Source organism: Cryptotermes secundus, unplaced genomic scaffold (assembly GCF_002891405.2).
Source record: "Cryptotermes secundus unplaced genomic scaffold, Csec_1.0 scaffold1764, whole genome shotgun sequence".
Lineage (NCBI taxonomy): Eukaryota > Metazoa > Arthropoda > Insecta > Blattodea > Kalotermitidae > Cryptotermes > Cryptotermes secundus.
Genome location: NW_019742006.1, coordinates 88106 through 109789, shown reverse-complemented (window position 1 = coordinate 109789; position 21684 = coordinate 88106). Strand labels below are relative to the sequence as shown.

The 21684-nt window shown below is 44.4% G+C and overlaps 1 protein-coding gene across 1 annotated transcript in view; it reads right to left on the bottom strand.

The window, feature by feature from the left end:
* LOC111873005 (breast cancer anti-estrogen resistance protein 1) overlaps positions 1-18707 on the bottom strand; it is a 75573-nt gene extending 56866 nt beyond the window's left edge. The window contains exon 1 of the mRNA XM_023867359.2: positions 18389-18707. Within this exon, the coding sequence (XP_023723127.1) occupies positions 18389-18433 (45 nt within the window). The 5' untranslated portion in view covers positions 18434-18707. The remainder of the gene's footprint in view (positions 1-18388) is intronic.
* Between the last annotated feature and the right edge of the window lie 2977 nt (positions 18708-21684).

The following is a 21684-nucleotide window of genomic DNA, read 5'->3' as shown; positions in this document are numbered from 1 at the left end:
TATGACTTCAAGAAAAATTATGCGCCGGCATGGTCATGAGTAATAGTCACTGATTTCCCACCGCGGCGGCTCGGGTTCGATCCCGGGTCTGGTCAAGTGGGATTTGTGGTGGACAAAGTGGCGCTGGGGCAGGTTTTCTCCGAGTACTTCGGTTTCCCCTGCCAATATTCATTCCACCAATTGATCCACAATCGCGATCGCCTATCGAATTGGACTGGTACAATAGGCCAGAAGTGACCGCAGTACAAGGGACTTAGTCCAACCCCACTAGCACTAAAAAAAAGTCACAGATCCCTCGGTTCAGAAACATTGCCAATACATCCGGTACACTGCGCAGATATACGTGTAATATAGGATATTGCTACGATCCGTATCCTTCTCTGTAGAGTCAGGAAGCTACGATAAAACAGTGATTCCCAAACTTCTTACGACCACCGCCCCCTTAATTCTATAAGAGCATCCCCAGTGGCCCATGCCCTATCTTATAAAAAGCATTCTTCAGAATAGCACAAACTACTAAAGATGATAATAACAATAAAATAAGGTGTAAGATTTAAGGTTTTCATGGCGGTGATTATGAAGAATGGCGTCTTCTGAGATGTGGCGCCGTGTAGATCTTGTGAACCGACGTTCACAAACAGCAACACTACGTGTTTCCGACTGGTGGCTCAGTCTGCAGCCACCTGCGCACGCAAGTTCCTCGCTCACGAATTTTTCTACCCTGAAGACTGAGGCGATACGTTCCTCCGAAACGCCGGCATACACAAGATCTACACGGCACCATATCCCAGAAGACGGCATTCTTAATAAAAATAATATATCGCATTTAGAAACTGTTTCACTGTTAGTACATTCTTGGTGCGATAGATGGGCCTGATGAAGTTGGGCCAATTTCCCGATGTCTGGTCTAAAGTCACCTCGATCGTAAGTAAACGAATGAGGCGCATGGAGGAGCCAACCTCCAGCGCCTCTCCGCCGCCCCCTAGGTAATCCAATCGCCAGCCAGGGGGAGGTATAGCCCACTTCGGGAACCAATTATATAAATGGCGTATAGATGGAACGGAAAAAAACTGTCTCTTTTTAAAGTTGTACGAGTGGTCAAGATGCAGTATTATTGCAGCATTCAGTCATAAATTCCTTCCATGGTTTATCATCGCCGCTGAAATACAAAGAAATAAGGTCACTGCAAGTTCTGATGAGAAATAGTTTCCAAGAAGTCGTACCCTGTTTTGTCTCTTTCGACAAGGCTGTGGAAACAGTCCCCGTGTTATTACCATTCATACGAGCTTTCGTATCATCACGAAACTCGGTAAGAGTGTAAAAACTCAAAGATTCAAAACTTCCATCAACTACAGAAGCTACTTAATTGATGAAACGAGAAGTTGCCGCAGTACAAGTTACTTAGTCCCACCCCACTAGCAACAAAAAAAAAATAATAATTCATGAAAGCTGACGTAAAAATATGGGGAAGATGTAAGAAACCATAAAAATTCATAAATCTAACGATCACCAGTTTTTTGTCCGCCTATTCATTAATCACCTCATTAAATAATTTAATTTAGGTGATATAATTAAAAGAATTAAAACAGATTGAAGCCGGTCACGGTAGACGAGCGGTCTAAGGCATGGACTGTCTTCGCTCGCTTGGAAACCGGGATCTTGGGTTCGAAACCGACTCAGGGCATGGATGTTTAGTTTGTGTGTGTGCGTTTTTCTGTGTTTGTGTACAGGTAGAGGCCTTGCGACGAGCTGATCATCCGCCCAAGGAGTCCTACCGAATGTGTAAGATCTAGAAAAACCGAAGTGAACGGAGAAGTTCATGGAGGTAGGCCTAGGCCCACTGGGGCTGTAGTGCCAAAAAAAAAAGAAGAAGAAGAAGAAAAATAGATTGAAGTGGGCAGGACCTGTTATAATTAGAGAAAACGAAGAAATAATAAAAAGATTAATTATTATAAAACCGGAAGGGAAAAAGAAGGCAAACCAACAATGAGAAGGATTTGAGGATCTTGGGTGTGGTTAATTGGAAAACAAAGGCACAAGAGCGGGAAGGCTGCAGACAGTTTTACAGCACAGTGAGTGCTGATCTAGTAGCACAGTTCTAGCCGAGACTGGATGATCGGTATTCGTTTCCTGGAAGGGGCTGTTTTTTTTTGTTCACCACTACGTCCAAACCAGCACCGGGGTCCGTCCAGCCTTCTAATCTGGGGGTGCCGGAGGCCCTTCTTCGTGACAGTGGGCGCTAGTTCTCCCTCCACTACCCCCTACACAATTTCATGGCTTAGTACACAAAGACAGCTCAACATTTTATAATCGCACAGCACTAGTTCGGATGGTCACAAAGTACCTGCATATATTTGTGTGAACATTAAAACAACTGACGATCGGTTACCTCTACACCACGAATTCCTGAGTCTCTTCCACTTCACATATGCACACACAGTGTTGCTTCGTCAAGGTGATTCAAGTTACATGCGTGTTTAGATAAGGTACAGGCATAACCAAAACGCGCTCCATACGTTGAGGGCACAATACGCCAACAGAACAGTTATATCACTCTGCATCCCAGTTATGACTGAGCTATGAAAACATACCAGAATATTCTAATTTCAGTAGGCATGTTATAACGTTTCTAAATATATCTTTTAAACTTTTCGTCTGTTGTCCAAAAACATAAAAATTAGAATATACAAGACTATAATTTTGCTTGTGCCGGTCACGGCAGCCGAGCGGTCTAAGGCATGTACTGTCTTCGCTCGCTCGGAAACCGAGATCGTGGGTTCGAATCCCACTCAGGGCATGGATGTTTAGTTTGTGTGTGTGCGTTTTTCTGTGTTTGTGTACAGGTAGAGGCCTTGCGACGAGCTGATCACCCGCCCAAGGAGTCCTACCTAATGTGTAAGATCTAGAAAAACCGAAGTGAACGGAGAAGTTCATGGAGGTAGGCCTAGGCCCACTGGGGCTGTAGTGCCAAGAAAAAAAAAATCTTTTTGCCTGTGGTTCTGTATAGGTGTGAAACTTGGTCTCTGACATTGAGGGAGGAACATAGACTGAGGGTGTTTGAGAACAGGGTGTTGAGGAGTATACTTTGGTCGAAAAGAGATGAAGTGACAGGAGGTTGGAGAAAACTGCATAATGAGGAGCTTCATAACTTGTACTCTTCTCCACGTACAATTAGAATGATCAAGTCAAGGAGGATGAGGTGGGAAGGGCATGTAGTGCGAAGAAGAGGAATGCGTACAGGATATTGGTGGGAAAGCCATAAGGAAAGAGACCACAGGGAAGACCAAGGCGTAGGTGGGTGGACAATATTAGAATGGATCTTAGAGAGATAGGATGGGATGGTATGGATTGGATAGATCTGGCGCATGATAGGGACCAGTGGAGGGCTCTTGTGAACACGGTAATGAGCCTTCGGGGTCCATAAAATGCTGGGGAAAAATATTTTACTTCTGGGTAAGGAAAGCTGGACTGGTATAGTTGTCTGTGTAAAGGAAATATGTTGCAAAATGTGGATTGGATTGAACAGGTTCGGGATACGTTCAATGGCGAAGTGTAAACATAAGAAAAAGTAAAGCTATCTCTGTAACAGGCCGTGGAGGCCCATAGGGTTGTGAGACGTCGAGGCTCCCATATTTTCTCTAGATAATCGGCTCACAGATGGCGGTAAGGTTGTCAGCCCCACGCGCCGGCCGCCCTTTACCCCCAAGAATATTCCTGGTACTCATTTCTGTTCGAGGCTGAGTCGACCCCAGGGTCATAGGGCGCCCGGATGGATTTGGTCAATTGAAAAAAAAAATCCAATGGCCTCATCGGAACTTGAACCCGCGACCGTCCGGCTTGTAGCATAGTGCCTCAACCAACTACGCTACCAGTGCCCCAGTGTATATATAAGGGTGATGAATCTTATGGTTCCATAACAATAGTTGCAGTGGGCAGGACAGCCTGCATAAGGCGTCAGAGCACTGCATGACACCTACACAGGTTAGCAACGAAACGCGGATATGCTCTATATCCATGCTTCGAGGTATAATCGAATTCACGAAGCCTGCCGGTGTCCGCGAGGTAAAATTCGCCTCAGACTACATAGCCATCATCAGCATTGTTTTTTTTTTTCAAACTGTGAATGAAAATTACCTCGTTTCGCTCATTTTCTAAACAAATGAAGCCCAAATGATGAGCTAGGGCGAAGGAATATCTAGACGTGATCCGCTGATTCTGAGGATAACAATTTTCGTGTTCCTGAATCTCAGGCTAATTATTTGTTTACATGTAGAATGCCGTCTTCTGGGATGTGGCACCGTGTAATCCAGTGTGAACCGACGTATCGCATCCACCTTCAGGGTAGAAAAATCCGCGAGCGAGGAACCAGCTTGAGCAGATGGCTGCAGACTGAGTCACCAGTCGAAAAACATCTAGCTATCTGGCTGTTTTTCGACCCAAGATGGAGGCAATACGTTCCTCCGAAACGCCGGTTCACACAATATCTACACGGCGTCACATCTCAGAAGACGGCATTCTTCACAGTCACCGCCGTGAAAACTTCAGATCTTACATATTTGTTTACATGTTCATTTCAGGACCTTGTTTGGAAGAGCGAAGTTCTTGTAACTAATATCAAAGAACTTTGATTCCTACTTATAAGAAAAAAAAATCCCGATAGAACGATCGCTCTGTTAAAAATGAAAAGGAAATAACGGCTGTCTTTTGTGAGCGGGAAATGAACACACAAATACACTCTTGTGGGTGACATGCCGAGTTAATGAACGTTAAATGGATGGTAGATGTAATTACCAGTGTAGGTGTATTATATTACGACAAAAACATCGACATAAAATAAAATCCGGATTACCCTGTGACGCTGAGTAAAGGTTGCAGCAGTCATGTTCTGTAGTTGCAGCAATGGATACGCTGGGTTGCATCACAAGTTGCCTACCAAACCGCTACTCACCGCGCGTACCTATCGCGCTTTCGAAGTGGACATTACGTAACGTGCCTTGGCCATCTTCCATGCTTTGGCAGGGATTACCTCTCTGCACCCGCACCTACTGATTAATTTGAATGAGTATGAAGAAATTTCAAAATAGTTTAAACATTTAAAACATAATTTCTTCCTTTTCTTTCAGTCTCAACACAGGAACTAACAGAATCTCATTCACATTTCACTATGTATACTGAGTTTACTGGTCTTAATTGTATCGTAACTCACTACATTTTTCGGCTTATAAAGCCATCCTCAGGGAGCACACAGTAACAAATATTTTCTAACTACTGAACTTCGCTTTATATGAATTAATGTATTACAATATAATAACTATTACTAATGTACCTGAATTTAGTCGGGTAATACATTCAACTTTCACCTGAATTGGTACAAACTTTATAAAATGCATTAAAATTGGAATGAAGATTCTACTTTCAAATGGATGCTTACAGATGTACATAAATGTATACATAATAAAAATAAAAAAAAACATTTAACACATAAAATAAGCTTACTACAAACCCACGATTTTATTTGCTCTTCTATACAGGCATGAAACTTCATTCCTCAAAGGTCCAAAGTTGGCCATTCAGGATAATTAATTCTAAATATTTTGACGAAGCATCGCGATGGCAGGTAACAACGGTCATGACTATTAGTTAGGGCACTGTCTATTGTCTTGAGTTTACTCAAACACAACGTTTCGGACACTGGATCTGTTTCTGTCATCAGGAAAAAAAAAGGCTACTGCTCAGCTGGGCCCGTTAAAAGTTAATCTCAGTCTGTATCCAGTGGTTTCTGATGGGCACAACTGAGGAAGAATATCTCATCCTTTGCGCCTCTTAGCGGAAACAGTTCCAGTTTCCGGATGTTATATTTGAAAATGCTTAACATAATGAACGCTGCCCATAATAAGACATGATCAGTACAGTGTTTGGACGCGAGAGGTCTCCTGCAAACTGTAGGATGAGAAACTCGTCCATAATTATAGTCAGGGTATAACATAATCAGAGGATGAGATTAGCAGGGAATGTAGCAGAGTTCCTTTCAACAATCCTAGACACACTAACGATGAAATCTTCTATCTTCCAGTGTCATGTCACATATTACTCAGCCCGAACATCTGTCAAGCCAGTGTTTCTCAACCAGTGGTACTCTGACGGTCTGCTGAGTGGTGCGTGACGTTTCTACAATAAGAATTTCAATTAATGGTTAATATACACCTAGCACTAAGACGTAAGGCAAAAAAGTTGTCCCTGTGCTTAACTAATTAAACATTACGCCATGAAGGTGTATGGGGGAGTGGATGTATAGGTCCACGTTTCCTTGATCACGACACTAATTGGAGGTCAGTGGTCAGCTTCACGCCCCGGTCGCTTTACCCCGGGGAAAGAGCCCCCGGTACCCACTGGATAGGAGGCTGGGTGGGCCCCTCTGGACGACACATATATTAATTGTAAAAATACTCCTTTTGGATGAAGCTTTACTTTTAGTGTACTGTAGCGAGACTATTGATGTTCGTCAAAATAACCGGTGAAACGCAAGATGAAAGTGGTTGGGAATCACAGAGTTAACCATATTACCTTAAAGTAGGCCAGGGTTCCACCTTTTCACCTCAGTTCCAACAGGCCTGTCTACATCATTTTTGCAAGCCTCCTAAATACGCACCTCCCTCCTCCAGCGAAAATTTAACGGAGATCCATGGAGGGTGAATTTTTGGCCCCCAAGCGCGTTAAAAATTTAACAAAAAAAATATTTTGGAATGTACAACCTTTGTTCCCTAATTACCACATTTAGCGCCGAATTCCTACACGTCTCCTAGAAACACATTTGTATGAAGCAAAGTGCGGCTGCAGGAGAGTGCACCTCGTTACGTGACTAACAGATTTACGTAGCAATTCTCCAGTTCTGTATTCCACCAATCGACAGTGCTGTTGGCATATGAACCTACGAATTACAGATGCCAAAATATAAACCCAATGCACTGTGATTACGAAAACACAAACTACAGAATATCATACAGTTTCGACAACCAACCAAGAATCCCTTGTAAGAAATCTGAAACCGATACACTGTTCCTACGTCAGGAGTGTTGCCAGTGCCTTGTGTGTTCTACTCATGCAACCCACATTGATTCATTCATCCACCGCCTCCTATACTCCATTCAGCAGCGTTCTGCTACACAAGTTTATCGATTTTGTTGGACCCGGCACCACCCACAGTAATAAACGTCAGATCCCCGGAAAACTCGAGTGCGCACAGAACTGCCGGGTTAATATGCTTTCTGACCTGACTACAAGCCAACAGCAAAGCAAAAATTATTACGAAGAGGTTTTAAATGCGCCATCAACTATTTCACATCCTTCACTGGTCTTCATAGTCATGTCCTGAAGATTCCAATATTAAAACGTTTTGGGCATGCACCTTCTGTCACGATGGTTTCTTGCTCGGTTTATTATTCTACCCTGAAAATGGAAGCGATGTGTCCCTCCGAAACGTCGGCTGTCTTTCAACGGACTACATGGCGTTTTATCCAAGAAGACAGAACTCCTTCATTTAGGACAATGTTTCCACTCTCATGGATAATAATTATTATTATTTATTGCGAGGTCCAGTCCAGACGTAGTTCCCGAAATGTGTGTTAACAGCCCACAAAGAATTATTAAATGACTTAACTCTACTGTTTTGTTTAGAACCAAAACAAAAGCGTATTACTATTATTTCTATAACAATTCACTGATTTATGCTACAACGGCCTGATCGCTTCTTAAGGCGCGTCCACATTACTCGTGCTCGCCAGGCTTGTGCTTGTAGGGAGACTCGTCTGGCTTTTACATGTGCTCGTAAATATTCGTCCACACTACTTCAGCTGCTCGCCACGCTTCGGCGCGTGAGGATATTTACTCGTAATGTGTATAGGCTGTAGTCGTATTTTAATTTATTGGCTATAATTCTTAAATTTAAAATTTAAAATTTGCTTGTCTCGTGACTTGTCATATCGTCCACATTACTCGCGAGCATAGCGGGTCAAGCAAGCACGAGCACGAGTAATGTGGACGCGCCTTTAGAAATTTGATGACAGTCGGTTTTAGACTGACGCAACACTGGAATCATACTGAACTGAAAGGAATCAAATGTCTCTGTCTGTAGTGGGTATAGCTTCGGAAGTTTCGGAAGCTTCGGAAGTTTCGGAGACGACACATGCGGGTGAACAGGCAATACTTCCCTCATTATGCATTCCTTTCATGCACTTCTCGTCTCGCCAGAGTAAACACCAATCCCTTCTAATAGAAAGACAAATTTGTACAGAAGATAAAAGTCTATCTGATACTTCCACTCCCTGTTGGAGGAACAGTGACACTGACCAACCATCGTAACCATGGCAACTACAGGAACAAGCTTTACGTTATCATACGAAATAGCTGACAATCTAATCATAAAACTGTTTACAGTTCTAATAAGTCTCTTTTATCTAACATGGAAGTCAACAAATTTTCAACTGAAAGATCATTCCACAAGTTCCGTGGCCTGTAGTCCGCAAGCGAACTATAGCGACCGACCGATCGCAAAGTTAGTGCCAAATTTTGCGGATAGAGGATGTCGCATGGTCAGCGCAACGAACCCCCACGGCCGTTAATTTCGGTTTTCTAGACCGGAGCCGCTGTTTCCTTGAAATAGCTCCTCCCTTATCCTCACGAGACTGAGTGGACCACGTTCCAGACCCATCACTTGTCAGAAAATCTGATAACGCCGGGAATCGAACCCGGGACCTCTGGGTCTGTAGCCAGGACCTCTGACCACTAGACAACTGAGGCGGTCTGATCATCCCACAGTAGTCTAATGACTAGCAGAAACCTGAAATTTTCCAGATGGTCCATATCCACTGGAGTCGTCCGAGCAAAACACCGAATCGAAACGGTAAATATTATCAATCGTCCTTTAGTGCCTTTCTTTTATTCCCTCATTTAGTTTACGACTAGGAAGACAGGAACAACAGGCTCTTCCAGAATGTCGGAACGTTTATCTATTTCTGACGCAATTGTTTACACTTTGCCAACGACCTTGGTGTCAATTTGTTCGCGTTCATTACAATCCCACTTGCACACTATTGCACTGGCTTGTGTCTGACAGTACGAAACTGCTACTTGGCTGTTCACAGCACGCACTGTTCTAACCCTCGCCGTCCAGTCCGCAGCCCGCTGCTATACCGACTCATATTTATTATAATAGTAGCAAAAAAGGTAAACTTGTCCGTGTGCTTAATTAATTAATCGCCATACCATGAAGGCGTATGGGGGCATGGATGTACAGATCCACGTTTTCTTGACCTCGGCAATGGTTGGAGGAGTGGTCAGATTCACGCCCCTGCCGCTTTACCTCCAGGGAAAGAGCCCCAGGTGCCCACTGGATAGGAGGCTGGGTGGGCCCCAGAACCTGTATGGACGACATGGAGAAAATCCTTGCCCCTACCGGAACTCGAACTCCGACCCTTCGGTCGTCCAGCATGTAGCCAGTCGCTATACCGACTGTGCTATTCCGGCCCCCAATAATAATAATAATAATAATAATACGGTGGAACAGTGAACATGTGACGTGATTTCTGTATATTCTATACAGACTGTATGTACTCTATACCTTTCTGCATTATTCATTTGTCATGATGTTCGATTGTCTATCCATCTATGGCTCTACAGTCCTTTGTTGGGCCTTGGTCGCTTTTCAGTTTCGTAATCCTATACACACTCGGTAAGACTCCTTGAACGGGAGATCAGCCCGTCGCAAGGCCTACACATATAACAGAATAACCGCACACAGACATCCATGCCTTGAGTGGGATTCGAACCCACGATCCCAGTGTTCCAGCGGGCGACGTAATTTCATGCCTTAGATTGCGCGGTCACTGTGAACGGCCATGAAGTTCAATTACTGATATAAAATCTCGCTGCTGGCAGTTAATCACGAGTACATGGACGGCATGATCACGTCTGTTAATGACTTGTTGCCTCGTTTCGACGAAGACAGCAGCAGCAGCCCGTTGCGGTAAGCGAACACAGATTCACGCAACGCTTAAGCTGCAGTGCCGCTGCACCAGCAGCGCAACAGTGGTGTGGCTCCTGGACTCGCGCTCTGCCACTTCCTGCCGCTAGAACTTGCAGAAGAGAACCAGAAAACGCGGCTGAATGGTAGTCGAGAGGTCCTGGTTTCTTTTTTTCAGTTTTTTGTTAGGAAACGGGCTATGCTTAGGTTCTTCGTGGGTTTCCTGGAACTGTGCATTTATACATGCCACGAATGTCTTCCTCATCATTCGTAATTCTAAAATCGATTAATTTTGTGTCGCTCTGTGATCGTCAGCTATCTCTCCTTCTTCTTCTTCTTCTTCTTCTTCTTCTTCTGCCTTGACAGGTTGGGCTGTCTGGCCTGTTCCCATTCAGAATTAGTTCTGAAATTACAATCTTACAGACAGTTGGCGGGGGCACGGGGTAGCGTAGTTGGTTGATACACTATGCTATTAAACCGGAAAGTCGTGGTTTCGAGTCTCGATTAGGTGGATTTTTTTTTCAATTTACCTAATCATTCCAGCAGCACTATGGCCATGGGGTCGACTCAGCCTTTAACAGAAATGAGTACCAGGAATCTTCCTGGGGAGTAAAGGGCGGCCGGCGCGTAAGGCTGACCTCACCGCCATCTGTGAGCCGACTGTCTAGAGAAAATGTGGGAGCCTCTCACAGCACTGAACCTTCACGGGATAGCTTTCCCTTTTAAAGACAGCTAACAGGACTCAGCCCTGTCGCATGGCTACTACCTACACAAGACAACACAACCCAGAGAAAACGCAGACAAACCATCCATGCCTCGCGTGGGATTGGAAATCACAATCCCGGTGATCGAGCGGGCAAAAACATTTCGTATTTTGGGCTACGCGGTCACTGCGATCGGCTTTTATTATATCTGCAAACAGAATAACACTATTCTGTCGAATATAATGAACACTGTCCTCTTAAAACACATCCCGAAAAATATTAAATTTCCACACGTTCGGTTTCTCATTACTAGACTAGTTTATTAAATGTATCACCTACAATGAAGACCCAGTTATTTAAAAATTTTAAAGTCAGATTTATTCGGAAGGTATGGAGGCAATACAAATGCGGTTCTCATTTGTTTATTGCCTTGTACAATTAAATAAATTAGATTAACATGCCTCCTGCAGTAACGCGTTGAATTCGGAAGATGCCCCGGTTCGTTTCGTGACGGGACAATCCGTCAGAGTAAGGATATACCGGGATAATGTGTACCTTCGAAATAGACCACATCTGAGAATGCATTAACTTCACAGATTGCGTAGCGTTCGATGACAGGATGTTCATTACTCATGAATTTGGAAGAATGTGGCCGTAGCCTGTCTTTAATTTACGTAATAGTCACTTAAAACCGATAGGAGGAACGAAGGAAACCCATAAATACCGCAGAGAAGATAGCTGCTCTCAGAGCCGAGATTCGAATGAAGGACATATCATTCATAAGATTATCCTGCTACATCTCGCTCTGCGTTAACACAACTTCAGCCACTATACAGCTAAATATCCTATATTTATTACTGTTAGGCCGCGCCATAGCTCAAGTGGTTAATTGCTGGCTTCCCACCGCGGCGGCCCGGGTTCGATCCCGGGTCTGGTCAAGTGGGATTGTGGTGGACAAAGTGGCGCTGGGGCGGGTTTCCTCCAAGTACTTCGGTTTCCCCTGCCACTCTTCATTCCACCAAATTATCCATCATCATAATCACCCGGGGCAGGCTACAATAGGCCAATCAGTGGCCGCCGTGCCGAGTGGACCCAGTTGGACTCGAACCCCCACTAAGCGAATTAAAAAAAAATATTATTGCTAGACGGACTTCGTCTTTTAGTTACGAAATACATCGCTAACCCGTGAAAACAAAGTCTGAAACTTAACACCGTATCAAATACTGATAACAGCAAAGTTATCTTATCATCTACAGAATTCCACAGTGCCGTCCCCTCGAAATTCGGGTCACGCGGTGGCGTAGTTGGTTGAGGCACTATGCTACAAGCCGGAAGGTCGCGGGTTCGATTACCGACGAAATCATTGGATTTTTCAATTGACCTAATCCTTCCAGCCGTAGTATGGCCCTGAGGTCGACTCAGTCTCCAACAGAAAAGAGTACCAGGAATCTTCCTGGGGGTAAAGGGCAGCCGGCGAGTAAGTCTGACCTCACCGCCCGGGATAGCGTAGTAGGCATAGCGACTAGCTACGGGCTGGACGACCAGGAGATCAGAGGTCGAGTCCCGGTAGGGTCCAGACTGGCTCTGGGGTCCACCTAAACTCCTATCCAATAGGTACCGGGGGCTCTTTCCCCGGGGGTAAAGCGGCCGGGGAGAAAAGCTGACCACTCACCTACAACAAGTTCCGAGGTCAAGAAAATGTGGATCTATACACTCACTACCCCATACGCCTTCATGGTGCAGTGCTTAATTAGTTAAGCACTTGGAGAACTTTACCTTTTACCTCACCGCTATCTGTGAACCGATTGTTTAGAAAATGTGGAAGCCTCGACGTCTCACAACCCTATGGGCCTCCATGGCCTGTTACTTACGTCCCCTCGAAATTACGCTTGTGTTTTAAACAGCTTATGTTTTTGTGTGATATTACGCGAGAGCTGGCTCAGCTCCGTACAGAACAGGCCTGCCCTACTTTCTCCGTTCAAGTAACCGTGACATTTACTATTCCTGCCATTAAAATTAGGCTGGTTGGTCGACTGACTGCTTCTTGGATTAATGACAGGCTAGTTCAACTGCACTGGTTATACAGTGGCAAATGGAGTGAGAGATTAATTGCGGTAGTTGCTGAAACAAACGCTGCAGTGTTTCTCCATAGGTGCTGATTAAACTATTAAAACCTCAGTTAAAATAGGTACCCCCCCCCCCCGATACGACGCAGGAATGCTAACCACACAGTCGCATGGTATAACCGAAATTAGAAGCCTTTTGTTCAAGAGACCAGACTCCACAACACAGGATCTTCACTGATCAGTCCAGATAATCAGCTGATCAAGAAATGCTTTACTTTTTTATCTAACCCGAAGATTCATCGCCGTCCTCACGAAAGTCAACCACTGGATCCTATCCTGAACTAGTTCCATATAGTTCACAAGAGTTCTGTATTTTCGAAAAGAAGCAGAGGGCCGAAAAGTGACGGGATCCGCTATTAACTGCATTCCTTGTACTTACATAGTCTGGGTAATTTTATTTTAAAATAATTTACCCGTCTTGTTCAGCTGACTTCCTGGGATGGCAGAATTAAGACACCAATGGCGGTGTTCTCACAATTTCAGCTAATTTCGTGTTACTGTGATGAAGTTTTGAGGAAAAGTTGAACTAGATCTAAAAGTTTGTGACGATGGTACATTAGAACATATAATTATCTTTCTGGACATTATCTATTGTCCTGTTTCTGTTTTGAAAAGAACGTTTCGGAGACTGGGGTCAGACAGGGACCAGTTCTATCGATTGGGACCAACTCAATAGGTTTTTACCTGCAGAAAGAGACAGATTCCAGTCTCCGAAACGTTCTTTTGAAACAGAAACAGGACAATAGATAATGTCCAGAAACATGATGTCTCTACTAAAAGTTAAACCGTTTTTAATTTGGGAGGACTGAATTTTTCGTTTCCTGGGGAGGGAGCTTTCAGTCTTGCGCCGCTACTGACCTCAGGTATCATTCACTTCCACCTCCTTTACCCTAAGACAAACAAATTAAGCAGATTTTTAGAGATTAAGCTGAAGGATTTAGTGGTATATAAATCATTTCTTAAGATGTGAAGTTTTCACGGCGGCGGAAGTTGATAAAATCTTCTACTGCTATCAGACCCTGCTCATGGGGACAGAGATGGTTCCTGAAACGTGGGTAGTGTTCAAACAAATGACACGGCTGATGGCTCGAGAGGACTCGTTACGTGACCGACCGGAATCTCGCCTGGCCTTTTTCGTGATTTCCCTGTCAGTAGAGGCAACAGCGGGATATGTATCTTCAGAAGTTAAAAATCTTTCCAAATGTTATACTGCTTTGTACAGTTTACATTTAGAACAGCGAATACAAGACGCAATCGATCGCATATGACGAATGTCATTTACCCGAACGGCGGTCCGTAAGAGCAGTGCTGGTGGGCTCCCACGGCTCTGGGTGCCCCTCCCCCCAGCTACAGTCACCCCCAGATCCCTTCACCATGACATTTTATATGTAACACATGGCGTGCTGCTTCTAACGATTTTTTCGAGCTTCCAGTAAGTCAAGCCCATGTTATGCAAACAGCGACCCAGGCGTGTATCGCAGAGCCCATAATGAGTATCTGACACTGAAAGATCGAGACCGAATTCCATTCCTCCAGAGGCATGACGTGGCACCCCGTGCGTAATGGTGTGGCCATCACACACGATTTCTCTGTTCATTTATTTTACTTATGTATTTATTCATTCGTTTACCGATTCATGATTTATTCACAGGCACTTCCAGTACCTCCGATTATAGGCCTGTGATAACTTATGCGGCCGATCAAGTGGCCGCGCGGTATAAGGCATGAACTGTCTTCACTTCTCGAACACCGGGTTCGAATTCCACTTGAGACATGGATGTCTGTGTGCAATTATTCTGTGTTTGTGCTATCCTGTATGCAGGTAGCGGCCTTGCGACGGGCTGATCCCCCTTGTAAGGAATCCTACCGACAATGTAAAAGATCAAGGAACTGGAAAAGGGACCAAAGCCCAACAAAGGGCCTTTAGAGCCATAGACAAATAGCAAAATTGCTTGGCTTGTTTCCATCAGCCTCTTTAACACACCCAAATTATGTAATCAGGAGTAAGAGACCCACATTGATTTCGGCAACGCTGTCCTTTTTCTGAGATGATTCAGTTGGTAGGTTACATAACGCACTAATCGAGAGGTTCCCGATTGTACGCGCAAGTCCTTGCAGTGGTAGAGCTGGGTTATCCTGTGTGCTGTGTCCGCTTGCTTACAGATCTTTTACCTTATCACTGTTTGCTGTGACCTGGCAGAGCCAACACATTTTATTCTTCTCCTCTCAGCCCCCTCATTGAACCGGTACCGGGGGCTCATTCCGTGGGAATAAGGCGGCCGGGACGAGGAGCTAACTACTCACGCTAAGAATGTATGGCACTGTACCTCCACTCTCCCATACGTCTTCATGGTGTGGAACTTAATCAAGCACAGGGACGATATTCTTTATGTTTCACCTTATTCGAGAGGAGCCGGGATAGCTCAGTCGGTATAGTGACTGGCTATGGGCCAGGGTTCGAGTCCCGGCTGGGACAACAATTTTCTCTTCTCCGCAGTGTCCAGACCGGCTCTGGGGCCCACCCAACCTCCTATCCAATGGGTACCAAGGGTTCTTTCCTCGGGGGTAAAGAAGCAGGGGCGTGAAGCTGACCACTCACCTCCAACTAGTGCCGAGGTCAAGAAAGCATGGATCTGTACATCCACTCCCCCATACGCCTTCATGAAGCAGTGCTTATTAGTTAAGTACAGGGACAACTTTACCTTTTTGTCTTATTCGGTGGCCTGTGACCTCAAAAGCTGAATCAACGTCTAAACGAAGTTCAGCTGTCACACAGCGCTGCAGCTAACCTCCTTAATGGTGTTCGCAAATGTATGGTCACTGGCCGAGTACCGGTCCACGTGACAAGGGTAGCGCTCGATTTATGAGGGAGCGACCGGGCGCGGTCGCCCCAGGCCTCCATAAAACAGAAACAGAATAGACAGATTTTACTGAGGCGTTCGCTTCTCTGAGGAGACGAAAGTCGCTTTGTACTTATAGCATTTATGAGAAAGAAGAAGAGAAAACTAGTGGTCATAACCTAAGCACGAATATTGTTGAAGAAAGCAGTCTTCTGGGATTTGGCACCGTGTATATGTGGTGTGGTGTAACACCACATATACACGGTGCCACACCCCAGAAGACTGCTTTCTTCATAGTCACCGCCGTGAAAGCCTCAAATCTTACACGAATATTGTTACTGAAAGGGGTCCCCACAACTGCAAATTCGGCCCTGGCAAGGAGGCAAGGCGACATTTAAATGAGTTAGAGAAAGTAAGGGGAAACATAAAAACAAATGAATATAGCATTGCGTGTGTATCATGAACTATTATGTGCTGTTTCTCTGATTGGGCGGGGAGCAGGAGTGTTTCTTGAGAAGGCAACAAGTATTAAATTATGTTAAAAGTCAGCTATGCTGTTCTCCATGTTTATGCCTCACTTCATCAGGCACAGGTGAATGCTGATGTGGGTACAACAATGTAGCGGCATCACTCCTTACACGTGTATGGAGCAACAGGAGAAAACTGCATTATGAGACATTGTTAAACTACGAAAAGGATGTGATGGGTAGAATGCGTAGCACAAATTTTAATTGTGAAAACGTCAACGGGCCATTAACATAGACGTGTCGGTACATGTATATAAAAACGGAGCCCACAGAACTGGTTGGCCTAGAGCACTGGTTCCCAGACTTCTGCGAGCCAGCGCCCCCTCCCATGTCCCCCTTTCCCTGCCACACAAAAAGCATTCTTCAGAACAGCCGTTTGCACAGCTCACTAAGGACGATAATAGCAATGAAACAAGATGCCGCATTCAGTAACTGTTTANAAATTTCTAACCAGGGCCGCGCCATAGCTCAAGCGGTTAGTCGCTGGCTTCACACCGCGGCGGTCCGGGTTCGATCCCGGGTCTGGTCAAGTGGAATTTATGATGGACAAAGTGGCGCTGGGGCAGGTTTTCTCCGAGTACTTCGGTTTCCCCTGTCAATCTTCATTCCACCATTTGCTCCACATTCACCCTCAACTATCATCTGGGGCTGGTACAATAGGCCAGAAGTGGCCGCAGTACAAGGGACTAAATCCCACCCCACTAGCAATAAAAAAAACTGTTTCTATTAGTAAATTCTTAATAGCGATCACAGTGGCCGAGCGGTCTACCGCATGAATTGTCTTCGCCCGCTCAAACACTGAGATCGTGGGTTCGAGTGCCACTTGAAGCATGGATGCCTGTGCGTTTATTGTTTTTTATGCAGGTAGTGGCCTTGAAACTGGCTGATCCCCCATCCAAGGAGTTCTACTGACTATGTAAAAAGATCGAGAACGTGAAGAAAAGGGCCAGGCCAGAACAAAGGACTGTAGAGCCACAGATGAATGAACGAATGAATGAAGAAATTTTAATGCGATGGATGTACTCGATGAAGTGATACCAGTTTCCCGATGTCTGGTCTAAACTCACTTCAATCGTAAATAGGCGAACAAGGCGCTCGGAGAGGCCCAACTCCAGCGCCCCCAGGGGGCAGTACAGCCCATTTTGGGAACCACTGGTCTAGAACGCTATGTGCTTGTATTTGAACGGTGCTCGGTACAGATATCGGGTAGGGCAGTATCTCGAATAGGCCACGACATCTTATTTCCAAATCTTTCCCAGTTCATCCTCTCATCAATCGTTCTACCATCCAACGCTATATAGGCGTACTGTTGAAGAATGCACACAAGGAAAAGTGATCCTTGAGAAACAGACGAAGTTGTGGCCCGTTCGAAGCATGACGGGGTTCAGTGACATGTCTGTTTGGTTACGGCGCTGTGAGGTGCGTAATAGTGCGGAATTTATCGGCCAGCTGAAGGCTCATTCAAATGTTGTAATATTCTGTATCACGGATTGGTTAGCAGTTTTTTTTATGCTAGTGGGGTGGGACCAAGTCCCTTGTACTGCGCCCACTGCTGGCCTATTGTACCAGCCCCAGATGATAGGTGAGGGTGATTGTGGAGCAATTGGTGGAATGAAGATTGGCAGGGGAAACCGAAGTACTCGGAGAAAACCTGCCCCAGCGCCACTTTGTCCATCATAAATTCCACTTGACCAGACCCGGGATCGAACCCGGACCGCCGCGGTGTGAAGCCAGCGACTAACCGCTTGAGCTATGGCGCGGCCCTGGTTAGAAATTTAAGAGTGACATCTGTGTGTGTGTTCAGCCATACAGACACTTAACTGATTAACTTCACTGAGCTGAACACTTCTTGAGAAGCCGCCAGTTGTGCAGCTCCTCAAGAATTCCCCAACATTTTACGAACACAAAGGTTCATTACCGCGTTCACAACAGCCCTTCACTGGTTACTATCCTGAACAAGATCAAACCTGTCCATACCACACTTCTCTAATATCAATTTTAATATTATCTCCACGCATACGTCTAGGTTTTCCTAGTGGTCTATTTCCTTCTTGCTTTCCCACCAGAATCCTACATGCATTCCTTTTCGCCCCATCCGTGCTAATGCCCTGCCCATCGCATCCTCCTCGAATTTATCATGAGACAGTCATTAAAATCAATTGCGTGACAATACCTGAGGATTTGCTACCATTATTGTGTCCTGTTGTTGCGGCATCATGTTCACCTTCAGCCGTTCTCCTGTCTGTTGTACGTATATTCAAGAGATATAATTAATCCACTTGGCACTTTACACACACCTACACCACACGTTATTATTTATTATTAACAAGTTTTAATAATATGTAGCATTTTGTTACGTTCATTTGCATATGTCCACTTCTGATTCTATATTGGTGTTTCAGTTGATGGATTTAGAGAAAAATGTGACCATCGGAATAATAAATGATGTCAAACATAGCTACACCACCAACACCTCAACCAACCTTCTCACAAGCCAGTCACAGACTGACGACTGGAATGGGAAACTACACGCCCGCCTGCCGCTACGCTTCGCTCCGTGAGCGTAATCCTCTCTCGGGGGCCCCTAGAGGACTCTGAATATAGGATTTATCAGTTGTATGTTCACTGGCAGAGAATGCTGCTGTTGTCATTTCGAGAAGTTGCCAATTCATTCGTTGCTGAGGTCTTTCCTGGAAATTCTGTAATTCCTGCTGGTGGAGAGTAGGAGAAATTACAGCATACAGATCATAACACCAATTCCTTCAGACCAATAAGTCAGCATGACATCTGAGGGTTTTCACATAGGTGAAAATTTGGACTGCGTGTTCCCTGAAAATGGAGGCAATAGGTTCCTCCGAAAGGTTGGTAGCCACACAAGACGGTGCATGGTGTCAAGACTTGGGACCGGATTTTTATGCCCTAATAATCACTTAAATATGTATGCATTTATGCATGAAAATCTTCCAAAATATGTACATACCAAATACCAAGTTCATACCAAATACTAAAATTGGTTTTACATTATTTTAAGAGCAACAAGTCAACATGTAAGTTAATTTTATGTAATCACTGAATGATTCACTTGCAACGAAAAGCTATACTTAGATACAAATCATGCAACAAAGCCAACATTTCTTCATGACAAGTTAAAAAAAAAGCAATGGTATTCACATTTAGCTCTCCAAACTTCCAACTTATCTTCTGCTGAAGTTCACAATTATTAAATATTTTAAGGTTTCCATAGTTGCCTCCTTTTATCTCTTAAGAATTCCTTATAGCGGGAAAAACTTCCTTCCACCTCACAGGAACTTAAGGACGCATGTACAAAAGTGGCTATCTCATCCACTGCTAGTGATTTTTTACTTGGCAGTTCAGTACGTTTACCCGCTAAAATGTCTTCAGTTTCTTCACAAATTTGTTCATATCCTTTTTTTTTTTTTTAAGAATGCTGTGTACTTTTTCCTTTACTGCTTCACCAACTGTTCCAGGAACCGAATTTAATTTGAAACAGTGGTTTTGAACGCACTTAACGACTGATACAAAGTAGTATTGCTATTTATTGCTTGCCTCCAGTGAGGAAATGGCGGATGGAAGATGAGAGAAGTGAGCAGATATATAGGAAAGATTAGTTTCTAGTTATGTGTTTTTTAGTACATCTTGGGCAATTGGAATTGATGTTGCGCTTTTGGGATCAAATGTATTCACGACATTCCTAACTGTTTCTAAATGTTCGGTGTAACAACTCGCTGCAAACAGCCACGTGCCCCAGCGCGTTAAAATTGGTTCTGGCGAAAGTGGAACGCTCGGTGCTACTGCTTTAAAGTCTTCTTTTCTGTATGGCGCTTTAACAAATACCTTCTTCGCAGAAGACACCAACTTGTCAACAAACGAAAAATTTGCACGAATTGTTTCTGCAACACGGTGCAACCCATGGGCAAGACAAGTCAAATGTGTCATATTTGGAAATATAACTTCAAGGGCAGTACCGGCTTTGATCATATAACTTGCGGCATCAGTCACGAAGAGCAATCGTGCTTTTACTTAATTACATTCGGCCGCAGCAAATTCATGGAATCGATACAAAAATTGGAAACTGCGGAGCTATTTGTGGTTTCCCATCCAGTGGGTATGGGGGGGGGCACTTTCACCAGGGGCAAAGCGGCCGGGGCCTGAAGCTGACCACTCACCTCCAACTAGTGCCAAGGTCAATAAAATGTGGATCTATACATCCACTCCCCCATACGCCTTCATGGCGTAGTGCTTAATTAGTTAAGCACAGGGACAACTTCACTATTGCTGCCAGTGTGCCCGACCATATCGACGCGGGGATGTCTGCAAGGGCGTGACCTCGCCTCACAGCGGCTGCGGATGAGACGTCACTGCACGCCCGCTTGCACGTCAACATTCCACCAAATGCACTGCACGCAACGTAATGCAACGACAAGGGGATTGTTGCGTGTATTCGTTGCTGCGGGAACGTGTTTACCGAGCCTTTGCCTAGCAACGTTAGGAGGGATATACATAGGGACACACAGGTTGATAGAAGGGATTTATGAATTATGCCATCAAGATGGGCTCAGGTGTCATGATATACATAAACATTTCATAAGGACTCTTTCAAAGTGCGGCCACACAGAGCGCTACGTACGCTATGTTCGCTATGTTAGCAGCATAGCAGAGTGTTTGTTCTCGGCAATATTTTTAAAACGTCGCGCTGGACGGGCATGCGCACTGGGCTCACTTCCAGGTGTCAGCTGCGCGCCTCAGTAATATCCCACTCTGATTACAACACGTGTTACGTATCATTCAGCGCAGTATTGAAAATGACATTGGAGGAATTAATTGAAGAAGTAAGGAAGTGTCCATGTTTGTGGAACAAAGGGTTAGAAGAATATCGGAACCAGAACATGCGGGATAATGCCTGGAACATGATTTCTGGAGAACTGAATACACCAGGTAATGTACAAACATTGTTCTTTTATCTGTAAGTGAAGAACTTAAAATATTTTCATCAACCCCATTCATTTGGAAACAGTGGCGGCTCGTAGCTAAAATTAGTGGGGGTGCTGCTCCAGAAAATTTGTAGCCTTTGTTTTAAAATTGTATAAAAGGAAACAAACATGTACAAAAAGAAAATTTATTCAGAAACATGATAAAATCCTAAAAGAACAAAATCAAACATTTTTTACTTACTTTAACCTAAATTGTTACAGTTCAAGCTTAATCTATTCATTTAAAAATGAAATCCATTCTTTTTAACCTTTATATTATGCTCATTGATTGAAAGTCTGTATGTCTCAGTAAGTTTCTCCTTAATACTTACGTTTCCAAAAAGTGACAGTGAAACTACATTATCAACGTGCTTCTTTGACTTCTCATGCTTTTCAGTTTTTCTTTCATTTTGTTTATATTTCTAAAAGCATCTTTTGTCCACGTGACATCACCCCCAAACAGCAAACACGGGAAGCA